General features: G+C 40.4%; 1 protein-coding gene across 2 annotated transcripts; it reads right to left on the bottom strand.

Annotated features, from left to right (window-relative positions):
- Nucleotides 1-4,200: 4,200 nt before the first annotated feature.
- Nucleotides 4,201-12,845, bottom strand: AP1M1 (adaptor related protein complex 1 subunit mu 1). Of its 2 annotated transcripts, XM_049808207.1 has the most exons (12): nt 12,552-12,845; nt 11,805-11,961; nt 11,352-11,419; nt 10,645-10,775; nt 10,352-10,499; nt 9,839-9,965; nt 9,316-9,458; nt 8,419-8,490; nt 7,961-8,119; nt 7,177-7,302; nt 6,901-6,976; nt 4,201-6,329 (listed from the first exon to the last, which is right to left on the bottom strand). In XM_049808207.1, exons 1-12 carry the CDS (start codon nt 12,591-12,593, stop codon nt 6,307-6,309), a joined length of 1,272 nt encoding a protein of 423 aa, XP_049664164.1. In that variant the 5' UTR covers nt 12,594-12,845; the 3' UTR covers nt 4,201-6,306. The 2 variants fall into 2 exon arrangements, with proteins under 2 accessions (XP_049664164.1, XP_049664165.1); XM_049808208.1 differs by lacking the exons at nt 11,805-11,961; nt 12,552-12,845 and having other exon boundaries at nt 10,645-11,209.
- Between the last annotated feature and the right edge of the window lie 211 nt (nt 12,846-13,056).

The following is a 13,056-nucleotide window of genomic DNA, read 5'->3' as shown; positions in this document are numbered from 1 at the left end:
TCTTGAAAATATAAAACCACAGCTGGACTTGGGTATTATATTCCCTCTTAACTGTCTATTTCTAATGCACAGTTGAGATCTCCTACCCAGCCAGTATTTGCCAGCCTACTCACAATGCCCTTATGGTAAAACCTCCTAAATTGTGATAGAACAAGAAACCTAGCACCTTTGCTTGCTCCTGGACTTTGTGGGGTTCTCACATCCCTCATTCCCTGCTGGTGCAGGAGCACACTTACACTCACCAGAAAGACCAGGGGTAGGAACCAGCAGCTTCTACAAGCTCTTTAATCAAGTGGCAAAACCCAGAGTGAGATTTGTTCTCTCTCTGATTTGGAGCATAGGCTCAACACCCGGTTTCCCAACAGTGCAATGCAGAGTTGCTCTGCGGAGCCTTCCTGGTGATCCAGCAGGTACATCAATGACTTGTAACCCAGTGGCTTGAAGATTCATAAATAATAGATTTATGGATTTAGCCTAGTCTGTCTGATTTCCCTAGATATTCTTCTATCCTTCAAAATCCATGGTGCAACAACCATGCTCCTTCAGATGGTCTAAGGAAGTCTCAAATCAGGTAGAGGATGCTCCTTATGCAGGACATTTTTATAGCCTTATAACTGAATATTTGGGCTTTAGTTCCGTGCTAAAGGTGAGTCCTTTCAATGCTACTTAAAACACCCCATCTGTTCTTCACCTATACCTGCCCGACTGGAAGAGCAGAGATAAAACTAGTCAGCGTTTTTCCTTGCTCAATTGTTATTCCTGCTGGAAAGAGGCAGAACTTCTTGCGCTAGTTTCCTTTGAGCAGTGCTTATTCACAGCAAGTCACAGTGGGAGAGGGTGGGAGGCAGAGTTCATTCATTTTTGTAGCATAACATAGAGCAGATTGTGTTTGGATTTCACTAGATATTTGTTGTTTTACGTTTCTTTGCTTTATATTGGAGAAGGGCCTGCAACAAAACTTTGATCCAAGGTACAAATCCACAGCCAAGATTTGAACTAAGCTTACAAAACTTTCTCCAGAACGGGCCGTAGCCCAGCACGCTGACTTTGGGAGCGTCTTGTTCTTCACGTTGCTGATCATTTGATTCAGGCCTGTTTCTGCTTATTTATTTGACCATCAGCCTGCAAATGAACTTGGAGGATCCAGGTTCAAGTCCGTAATTTTCTGAGAATAACCCAGAGTAATTCCACCTACAGCACAACGAAGTTGCACCAATGCAATGCTGCAACTGCCAGGGCAGTCGAGAAGACCCGAATGAGCATGAAGAAATGCTAGCAGCTTGAAGGAGGAAGGAGAAGAAAAAGGAGAGAGACACAGGTCATAAGGTTAAACTGGGCATAATTTCTGATATTAAACTCAGAATTATCCTCTGGTTCAACCAGAGTCTGCCAACAACCACAGAGCAGCAGAACAGCTGAAGTGGGAAAAGTGGCTTTAATCTTCCCATGTGATGCCATTGATTTTGCAGGGCTGTTGACGATCTCCATTTCAGATGGCTGCTCACACCAGGTTCCTGGGAACTTAGCCCAGAACGCATCCTAATAAAACAAGAATCCTTCATTTTCGGGAGAACAGAACACAGAACCGAGTTTAGCTACAACTCCTATCTTTAAAAACACGTTACGTTTTTTTGTTTAGGAACTGGTGCGCAAGGAACAGAGCCGGACGCGCTGCTGCCCAGAGCAATGGTCACATCGTGAAGAGCCCACACCCAGAGCTGGCCACGATTCGCACGCGGACCCTGCGCTGCCAAAGCCAAAGAGATCAAAGTTACAGCCCAATTCGCCAGCCCCAGGAAGGGAGGAAATACAGAAGGACCCAAAGTCTTTAACTAATGCACTAATGACAAAGTGAAATAATTGCAAAAGGGAACCTCCTGCATCTGACTATAGTGAGAGATGTGACTAACTGCGCTTTCATAAACGCTGAGTCAAGACAACGTGCCGTAACTACAAGAGAAACAAGTTTTATCTGTGCGTAGGGAGGGCATGACTTATAGAACACTTTGGATTGCACAAAATTCTGTGGAAAAAAAGGTTTATGATCGTTTGTGATTTCAGTAGAACTTCTCCTGTAGCATAAATGAGAATGTTGTATAATTAATTACCATAGCAATTAAGATTATTCATATTGTTCCTTAACTTTGCTCTCTCACGCGATTTTCTGCAAGGCCACCAATCCTCGCAGTGCCAGGGCTGCTGAAATTACAAACAGCAGTGGGTGTCAACCACAGCGGGGGGGGAAGCCAAATGTGCTGAACAAATTGCAACATACTGTGTTTGGCACAAGATAAAGATAGAGGTGCCAAGGTTTAGCCCATTTCTTGTCACAGAATATAAAGTCAGAAATAAACAGGTGCAGTCTCTTAACCCGAGTCAAACCCACTATGGATAAACTCTTCTTGTCTCTCTTTAGGTGTAAGAATGTTTTATAGACAAAACCAGCCCAGATTGGAGTGAGGAAGCAAATCTAAGCAGTTCAAACAGTATACAGGCATAAAAGGATAGCAGTAAGGAAGGAAGAGTAGAAAGTTGTGAAAGAAAACCAGTGAAAGAATCTCCCCAGCTGGAAGACAAGAGGTGGAATGAAGCTTTTCTAATGTGCCCGTTTTATTTGACTGGGAGGTAGGTTCTGGCTTCTTTTAGCAAGACGAAACCAGTTTTCTCTAGAGGTAATCAAGGGGTGGGGGGGAGGGGGAATACTCTTTCTCCTATGTTGCATCAAACAGGAGCTTCCAGATGACCAGCTGAGTCTTAACTGTGACCCAGCAATGTCCAACACCACCAACTTACAACTCTGAGTAGCTGCTTCTGTGGTACCGCAGAGCTGCTCATCCCTTCCCTTTGCACTGATGCCCTCTACTCTGTTCCGCAGTATTGCCACTATCAGCCCCTTGAGAGTAACAGAAAGAAGTAAGAACGTTAAGAGAGAACTGTCAAAACTAAACTGAGAAGTTACTGAACTCCAAAAATCATGCTGTGTAAGCCTAAAAAAAAATAAAATTATATTTTTTTTAATAAACTCAGAGGAACTAAAAGCAATACCTTCCAAATCAAAAGCCACATTTTGTACATACTGTGGGTGTACGACTCTTTCTGAGAATTAATGGGAAGCATGCAGCATGATCAGAATGCCATCTACTGGCAGAAATGGCCGGGAGGGGGGGGAAGGAAAAAACCTCCAAAGACCTAGTAATGTGTTGCAATCTGTCATTCTAAGAAAGCCAAGGTATCAGACACACGTACGCCCCACTACGGGAAGTAAAACTACCTATTTACTCCAATGGGGGAGTGCCGCTGACGCACCTCGAGGAACAGCTATCTAATCAGTTAGCAATTAAATAATGTGTAGATGAGGTTGGTTTTGCATGCCTGGGGAGGGAGAGGGGGAACACTTCCTGCTGCTGAAATATTCTGAGCCAGCAGTCTGTGTTAAGGATAGAGCACAGGAAACACACTTCAGCTTGCTGAGGAAAAAAAACCACGCTTTCCAGCTTATTATAAAAAACAAGACTGCAGAGAACACTTAAACACTGCTGGCTTAGCATTAGGAAGCGAGGTGTGTTTTCAGAGCCACTGAAGCAGTCTAGTCTTTTAATGTTTCAGATTCCACATAACACACCTATGAAACCACATTGAGCTGAAAACACAGATAAGACACTTTACTGCTTATTTGAATTACGCAAATTGTCTTTTTAAAGTATTTTATATGCAGCACTTACCTGTAACATAGTGGCAGACCATCAAATTTACATTTTTCCAAATTAGGCAGAGAACAGAAGCCACCAAGATAAGAAATATTTAAATTTATCAAAAAAAAGTTACTCCTTGAACAAGCGCTAGTGCTAGACTAATACCACATCTCTTCATTTCTGCCTTTATGCCTGTGTAAGTACACATGGACCCTACATTTCGACAATGAATGGATGAAGAGGTGGATTTCTTTTGCTTTCTGAAATAAGAGGGTGCTAATGAGCACTGATTTTATGGTGCATAGATGAATTTTGCAGAGAACAACAGAAAAGCAAAGATTTTGTCAGTATTTGGTAAATGAATTAGGTGTATGAATACTTTCAGCTTTTAGGAAGTTCAGTTCCACTTATCCAGGCCTCACACCAGAACAATTGAAGGTACTCTAATATTAAGGGCTAGAACTTGCTGTAGATCAAACTGAAAAAAGAACAAGTGAAGTGCAACTGATTCAAAGAAGATTTTTGCCCTTTTATTACTTCCTGGACAAGCACAGCTGATGCCCTATCATCAAAAGAGAGTCAAATGTGACAAAATATGGGAAAATACTGTTCTGGTCTGCAAGATACAACCTTCAACAGGAAAACAAATGAAGTTATTCAGAATCCCATTTTACAGGCAAATAATTATAAGCAAACACTTTGAAGAACAGAGTCATCAGAAAGTGATTTGTCAACCAATTACAGTTTTAATACAAAAATGTTTAGTCCAGTCATAAGCTTAATTGTTCAAATGAAAATGAGTGGAACCAAAATCTTGAACAGATGATTTGTTTCAACATCAAGCTTGTTGGGTGACAAATACAGTAACATTACTCCAGAATATACAGGTCCACGCTTACCGTTGCCTAACCAGCTGCCTGGTTATCACCTGGGTACCTTCAGGTATCGGTCCTTTCTGGGGCTGATCTTCCTGCAACACTACAGCAGCAGCATCTCAGGGGAACCGAGTTGATTTTTTGCTAATAGTATATACTGCATACACAGGTATATCTCTATATATAATCTACAAGTATTTAGTGGGGACAGTGACTGAAGTATCTTCTCAATCTTGTGGCAGTCAGGGACTGTCAACAGAGTGGGGCGGAGAACCTTGCACACAGTGTATTACATCGCCTTTGCGGACATATATATATATATAGTTAGATTTTGATGGTTTAAGTTTAGCACCTGTCAGGAGTACTAAATTCAAACCAAAACATTCTAAAAACTGTTTAAAGAAAATACTGATAACCATCAAAATTTTTCTGAAAAATCAAAATAACTATGTACACCCATGCCAATCTTAGCTTTTCAGAAAAAAAATGAAATGGCATGTAAAAAAAAAATAATACCTTTAAGTATAATGTTCTGAACTGTCATCCATTCTGCCAGGAAGTTATAATAATAGTTGTTTACAAATGGAAAAGACTGAGAAAGAAAGCACCCCCCTTTAGGACAAAAAAGGATAAACAATTCTAGCAAACTCTAGTAAAAAAGGGAAATATTTGCCCGAAATTAACACAAAGGCAGGCTGGAAGAAAGATGGCAACTGTATTTTTATCGGCCTTTTCATAAACAACAATCAATTTTCAGGAAGAGGTTGGAGTATATTACTATTATCTGGAAAAATAATAATAAAACCAATCTTCCTACCAAATTTCATCACCTCCAAAATTGTTTTTGAATACTTAATCTAAGGTCTTACGTCTACATATTACAGTTTTGAACTTTTTATGAATAGAAATGTAAAAAAGGCAAATAGTAGTCAATTGGCATAGGGTGTCCATGCCCTAGGGGTATCACAGGGTTGAAACTCTTCAGCTTGTATTTCGACTAACTTGAACTAGCAACCATCATGCTTCCACAGAGATGTTCCCATAGACATTTACTTCCGTGATCTCTTGTTCTCAGTTAACTTAGTCTTTAAACGAACCCCGGTTTTTGTTTCCAAACCCTTGACTTGAAGTTGTTCTGTCAGATTAATTGGCTTGAAGCCATGCAAAAAGAGCAAATAGTATTTTTGGACTTCAGATAGTTTTAACTCGTATGCCAAAAATTTTTATAAGTTAACAGAGCTTTGAAGGAGTTAAGGCACCCAAATGCCCAGAAAAAAATAAATACCTTGGGCTAAATACAACTAAGTGTTCAGCAGTCATTTAATTGCACAATTGTCTCCCTAATTTGTAGCATAATGCTGCCAATGTCTTTAGAGATCCTAAAATACAAATACTAGAAACTTTGCGAATGTAACAGACAAGGCATTGACAAGAGATTCTCATGGTTCGTTCTGTATTCCTGGCTCCTCAAGGTAACTGCTACTCCTAACATAATTAGCATTTAGCAGCAAGATCAGCATGTTCTAAGAATGAAATAAATATTCACACAATCAATACTAATGGTTCAAATGCTCAAACACATTACTGAAAACACTAATTTTCCAATCTTTCTCCTGCCAATCCAAGATTGCAGAAACAAGACCCTTGGCAACAACGTTCACAGCTCTCAGTACCACAGAAGCTTCTGCAAACAAATTCTAGGCCTGAAGTTTCGTCATCTGTGGTGCTTGCGAGGTGTTTTACTGTGTTCGAAGCTGGTAGTCTGTAAAGGGGAAAAAACCCAAAACCCCAGTTTTAGTGAATTGTCTCACTAAGAGTAGTAAATTGAGATGAAGTGATTAAAATAAAACCAGATCTTTGCTTAGAATGGCCACGATAACGAGCTCTAAAGCGATTAAGGTAATTGCAGGCAGTCACGCTTCCATGCCAGAAAAAAGTTAGATTAGAAAAACAACAAAAACCAAACACACCCCCACCACTTTTCCTTGCTAACAATCTAGTATCTTTTAGTACACAGTGTCTTACACATTTGAAAGCTGGCAGAGTGATATGTGTGAGCAATTTCTTTTTAAATTTACGTTCCAAAAATCCCAGCTTAATTACAAAATATTTGAACAGCATTACTCAACTATCCCATTGGGTCTTTCATTAAGACACCAAAAAAAGGTGACTGGAAAAAGCAGCATACCTTAATCTAACATGTATCTAAACTGTACAGTTTAATACCCAAGAACATGAGCAAACTGGTTTTGTGTGTTTCAATTTGTAGGTGCATGCTGGAGAAACTAAATAAGCAAGCTGGAGATGTCTACAGTCTATTGCCTTCCATTTACCTCCATTCTGGGTAATATAACGAACCCATGGGAGAGCCTGATAGCCACTCTTCTCAATTATCTTTAAGTAGCGAACCTGGAAAGAAAGATATGTTAAGAAATAAAGTCTCCCATGTCAGCCAAGCAGTATTTAGCAAAACAGAAAAATATTTTTTTGGTCTAAAATATGTTTTATGGATAACATTGAACAGGAATCATCAAGAAGATGAGAAAAAAACTTGTGTGTTAAGAGTCTAGCATGTTAACTTGCCAGTATTTCTGTTTTCAACTACTGACCTGGATTCCTGAAGTGGTGAAATATGGAATCTCGAACTTTACACTAATGGGAGGTTTTCCTTCCTTATCTTCAGCTTCAACACTTGGAAGTCCAAAGTGAGCTCTCATCAGGTATTCTTTTCCACCCTACCCAAAAGGGACAGATTTTTTTTTTTTTTCTTGAAACAAAAAATAAAAAAAAAAAAACAAACTTGCAACAATACAAGCTGTTTTCTTAATGTCAAATGGCTGAACTCCACTATTCATTTCAGCTCTTCTACGGGGCTTAAAAGGACTTGTTTTTATTTTAAAGTACTTTTTTTTTTAAAGATGCAGATCGAATTAGGACCAGCCTGAGGCTTAATTCATTTTCTTCCAGCCTCATAGTCAAAAGACAAGGATGCCACTGACCATTCTGATTAAATGGTGACAGACAGCTCTACTACCACACGATTAGCATCTGAAAGAGCTCATGCTCATGGAACCACCCAAGAAGGAGTCTGACAAACTAAAACAGCTGCTGCTAAACCTAGGCCAAGGGATTACACCATCCACAGACATCGCTCAAAAATCTGCTCTCTAACCTAGTTCTGAAGAATTATCCCAGTTAAACAAATATAAATAACAGTATCTTAAACATTTATCAGCAAGTTCCAATCCTTCATCCAAGGGAAAAGAGGAAGAGGCCAGCACTACTTGTCTGATACTATTAGAATTTGCTTTAGGCGGAGCCTGAACATTCATAAAATATTAATGTTAAGTAATTATTACATTATTAGGCGATAAGACTAAAAATAACACTTACTGGAAAAGATTTAATGGACCAGACAATTTCACTGTTCTCTGGAACCCATTTGACACTTCCAACAGTGGTTTTAAACTTTGGCGAGTCTGCGTCGTTTGGAACTGGAATGTGAATCTCCACATTGTTGGCAGTTGATCTACGCTTAAATTGACTTTTTGCCTATAGAAGAAGAAAAAAACAAACCAAAAACCAAACAATCAGAAAAGCAGGCCTCTAAGTATTTCCATTATGCTAGTGAGTTCAGAGAGCTGCGAGACAATTCCCCTCCATCCCAACCTACACCCTGAGAAACAGAACTGTAACACCGAGATCGTAACTTACAAATGAAGTTTTCAAAAAATGCAAGTCCCACACAAATACTAAATACTTGTACAAAAATGCACATACTGCTAGTCAAGCTTTGAAAACAAAGGGAAGAGAAGACCAAAATTTGCTGCAATTATTTTAGAACTTCTGACCTTGATCATGTACTCGATGCGGCTGTGCGAGTGTTTTTCAATCACAGACTCAATCCAGATCAGTGGTTTTACCTATGAGGGAAAAACACTTAACAGCTGTAGGTTTTACTTTGACACAGTCATTAAAATGTTGCTTCCCATAAAGCTACACTTAACACATGAACCCCAAAGGAAACAGAAAGTCTGCGGTGTTCAAAATGACAAACGAGTTGTGTTTTTTTAAAAAAAAAATTTAAAAATTACACAAATGAGCAAGCATTGATATAGCAAGAACCAAGTTTTACAAGAATCATAGGCTTAAAAAGGTATGTCTCAGATTAATCCCTAATAACAAACACTTAGTCCAAAGTATTTGATAATTTAACACACTAGGGACTCAACTATGACAAGCCCTAAAAATAACTCTAATTCAAACTGCTGCCCTTAAAAAAATTAATACTAAACTTTTCATTTGTTGTGGCCTGTCATAGTTGCATATTATAGACCTTCTCTATACTGAATTTTTCCTTTTCTGAAAGGAAAGCTATCCTTATCACTGTGGCTAGCAAATTCTAATAAAATTCAGTGACGTAAATACTGCTGTTGTCAAGCACAATGAATTGCTACACTGACATTTCATCATGTAGTTAGCTTAAAAAAAAAATAAATCGCAGGAAAAGTTATTTCAGAACCAGTTTCAATAGTAGTTGAAAAAAAAGAGACTTATTACCAAGTTATTTCTAAACTCATTCTTACTTCCTCCAAAATGAGCAAGCACAAAGCTTTGCTATTAGCAGTTAACTCGAAAACTACTATGCTACCCATACTATAAGAAAAAAAAAAAAAGGAAAGCCATTAGTAATTTTGCCTACAATCTAAAACACTTATCACATAAAAAATGCAAACATCCAGACTTACGTGGGTGTTAAGACGATATGACATGAGTTCAAACTCTCCATCAGGTGGAATGAAAGAAATTGTCCTGTCGTTTTCAAAGCGAGAGAGACGAACACACTGGTGAAACTTCACATCTTCCAGTTCTACTGATTTACTTTTGCCACCTAGCAGAAAATACACGTTTCAAGGTGCTACACCAAGTATGCCTGAAGTCTCATTGCAGCAAGTTACACAGCTAAGCAGTTGTCTGCTGACATTCCTCCCTTTTGGCCAACACTTTCTTTAGCTTGCTATAGGTTTTTAGGACTGCAGAAGTCCCAAGCAAAAAGAGATGAGGGAGCCTAGATGGTTGCCACGTATTACCATGGCGTTCCATCTTTGCTTGGTACTGTCACACAAGACCTAATGTGGTTTTCTACCTTGATAAAGGAAGTATTTCTATCATCTTAGAACAAATCCTTTCAGCTGAACCTCAAGCATCTCAAAACCTAAGACTTCAGATAACATCCTTTCATGATTATTGAGATATCACCGAAATACTCACGGCCTGTATTATCAAAGAGAACTTTGTCATTTAAACCAAGGCGCAGCTCTGGCATTCCCGAGAGAAAGACTCGCATTTTAATGGATCCAACTATCTCACTCCGTAATACATTTCCGTTGGCACTGACCTAAACAAAAACAAAAAGAAAGGTAAGATGGCTTTGATGTGGTATGTTGCGACATCAAGCAACACTCCCACCCCATCCCTGTGTCCCAAGTTTTCTTGGGTGTCTTTCTCCTGGGACATTAATCCGGTAGAGTAAAATTAGATCAGGGAGGTGACAGGCACAGAGGGAGGAGGAAAGGACGTATCAGAAATCAGCAGTACATCCAAATAAAGCATAATTTGTCTGCTGGATGTCCTTATGGATACTTGCTCTTAATGACTGACATTGTTTTGAGCATCACAGTCTAGCCGGTCTGCCTTTTTATTGTACCCTTGCAGGTTTTCAGACAATAAGCCCTTTTCAACACTTCCTATCAAAATTCTCCTTAAAAGTTAAAAGGTACCCACCAAAAGGTTAACAGACTCTATAACATCCAGGAACACTTCGTTTTTCCTGTATTTTATCCCTTCTGATCTCCATGAAACAGCATTCGTAACAGTGGCAGGTGGACGCGGAGCTCCAGTTTCAAGTTTGTGACCTTCCTGAGTGATGTACCTTTACAGCCACATAATTGGCATGAAAAAGTGAAAATTAGCTTTTTTGATAACTAGACCAAGCCAAAACATTTGTTTGTGTATGGAAGAATGCTCAAAACTTTCCAAGGAGTTTGTCACTGTAAGTGATGCAGAATGATACTTACTCTTGTAAAATTTTACTATCAGTGGTTTGTGGATAACCAAAATCCATAAGCTCATCTAACAACTCATAAATAATAACAAAATTATCCCTAATGCTCTCTTCTTCCAACTCCTTGAAATATTCAGAAAAAACCTGAAACAAAGCGACAGGAGGGAGGGGAAGAAGGAGGACATTAACTGAGAAAGTACAGCACATTCAGAATGTGTTCTTGCATCTAAAATGGCAATTTTTAAGAAGCTCCAAACCAAACCCCATAATTCACAAACAGCATTCTGTTCAGAAGATTAGCCTCAGGAAACCCACCTCAATTAAAAGAGAGCTAGAGAATCCTAGAAGCAACTCTAACTATTATGAAAAATATTTATTCTGGAGAAAATATTTTTCATGCCAGGTACAGATGAACCAAACATAGAATCTATGTGATATGCCACTACTCATGCATCAAAAGTTCACAATTCTCCTCTGTGTTCTCAGGTCTTGTGCAACTACTTACAGCATTGTGTCACATCCTTTGCCTACTCAGCTACAAAATATCAATTCCGTTATTAGTGGTTAGGAAGATAGTTCTACAAAATAATCAAATATAAAGTAAAAATGCTATTACTACAGAGTTCTTAAAAATGTGAAAGCTCTATGCACTTCTATTTAGATCAGATTTAGACTGAACCAAGAAGAAGAGGGAGGTTACTTTGGAAATTTCATACTCACCTGAACTACTTTATATAAAAATGAAAACACCAGTGATACACAAGCATTTTTCTTAGAAGTTGCAACAACTGATAAAGGATGTTCAGGAACACGCATTCAAAGTCACCATTCAGAAACATGTTTACTAAGTGCATTTTTAAAAGCCTTTAGGCAACTAGAGTTGGCCAAAAAACCTATGAGTTAATTTATGAACAGTACCTCTGGTCTAATGAGATATGAAGATAAACATTCAGGAAATAATTTAGTAGAGTAAAATCAAACTAAACACTTTTCTGCACCCTGTACTGCCAGTGCACATTACACTACGTAAAGCATAAAACAGCTTTATTTAATAGAGCCTCCTTACATCACTTCAGCCATTCTCTCACTTTGCTTTTAGACACAAAACCCCAAAATAATAAAGCAGCACTTGATGTATCAGCGTATGCGAGCTATTTGCAGTATAAAGGATACGATATAGGTTGTTATGTTTAATCCACATAAAACGAACTCCTCCATGTGCTAGAATAGGAGAAAGCGTCCCCTCTTCTTCCTTTTCCATAAGGATTGGCATAAAATGCTCCACCTCTGACATGTCCACATCTCCACGGTAATTCCGACAGATGAGAACCTATAAAGACAGAAACAAAATCTTTATATTTTTTCTCTTTCGTGAAATGATGTTACCATGCAAGACCAACGCGCCAGATATTTGGACAGCCTCTTTAAGTAACTTTTAAAAAGCCACCAAGCTTCACTCTAGCTCCTACACATACTATAAATGCAAATCACAAGGCCAAGATAATACGTGACTAGGATTTGCATTCCGATCAGCGAAGTAACACTTTCTGGAGTTATTCTTCACCTGTTGCTGCCCACGCCCTAATAACGCTTTTAAGATAGCAAACCATGCAACCCCTCCGAGACAAACCATCCCCAATTACGGCAGGGATTAATTACTCCAGGTGGGATGCCCAGGGGCCCTGCTAGCACCTCCCTCGACACCTGTAACTGCGAAGAGGAGACACGAGCCACGACTCCCCTTCTCACAGCGCCGTGTAACACCGGGGCTGCCGGCAAGGAGGCGCCGGGAAGGGGAAAGCGGCTCCCGCAGACCCCAACGAGGCCGGGGGACCCCCCATCATCCCGGGGCCCGACCCCTTCAGCGAGCCCGGCCCCTCCGCTTCGGCCCCGCAGAGATCGCCGCCGCCTGGGCCTCACCTTCCCCTTCAGGTCCAGCACGTAGACGGCGCTGGCCGACATCGCCCCGCCGCCGCCTCCCGCCCGGGCCGCCGTCTCGCCCGGTCACAGACACACCGACTTCCGCCTCTCCCACAGCACTTCCGGCAGGAAGTGACGACACGAGACGAGATCCGGCTGCTGCGGGGAAGGATACGCGCAGGGCTCCGCCGCGGAAGAACACCTTGATTCACAGAATACCGATGTTAAATAGTCCCGAGGGTATTTCCCCCCCTTCCCACTGCAAAACGGTCCCACAGCGCTGAAAACAGCACCAGGAGCGGGGCTAACGGCGCCGGGACGAGGGGCTGCAGCCTGGGCACCCAGGGCCCAGCCAGCGACGGCAGAGGGAGGACATTTGGGTTTAAGAACAATATTGGGATTTAAGACCAGTATTGGGGCTTAAGAGGCCGGTTAGGATTCGAAACATCAAGCTACACGCCACGTCTCAAAGGGAGTAAGAATTGTAAAGGCGCTTCAAGAACTC

This window comes from Accipiter gentilis, chromosome 8 (assembly GCF_929443795.1).
Source record: "Accipiter gentilis chromosome 8, bAccGen1.1, whole genome shotgun sequence".
Taxonomy (NCBI): Eukaryota; Metazoa; Chordata; class Aves; order Accipitriformes; family Accipitridae; genus Astur; species Astur gentilis.
Note: the sequence above shows the minus strand (reverse complement) of the source record. Positions and strands in the feature narration are given on the sequence as shown.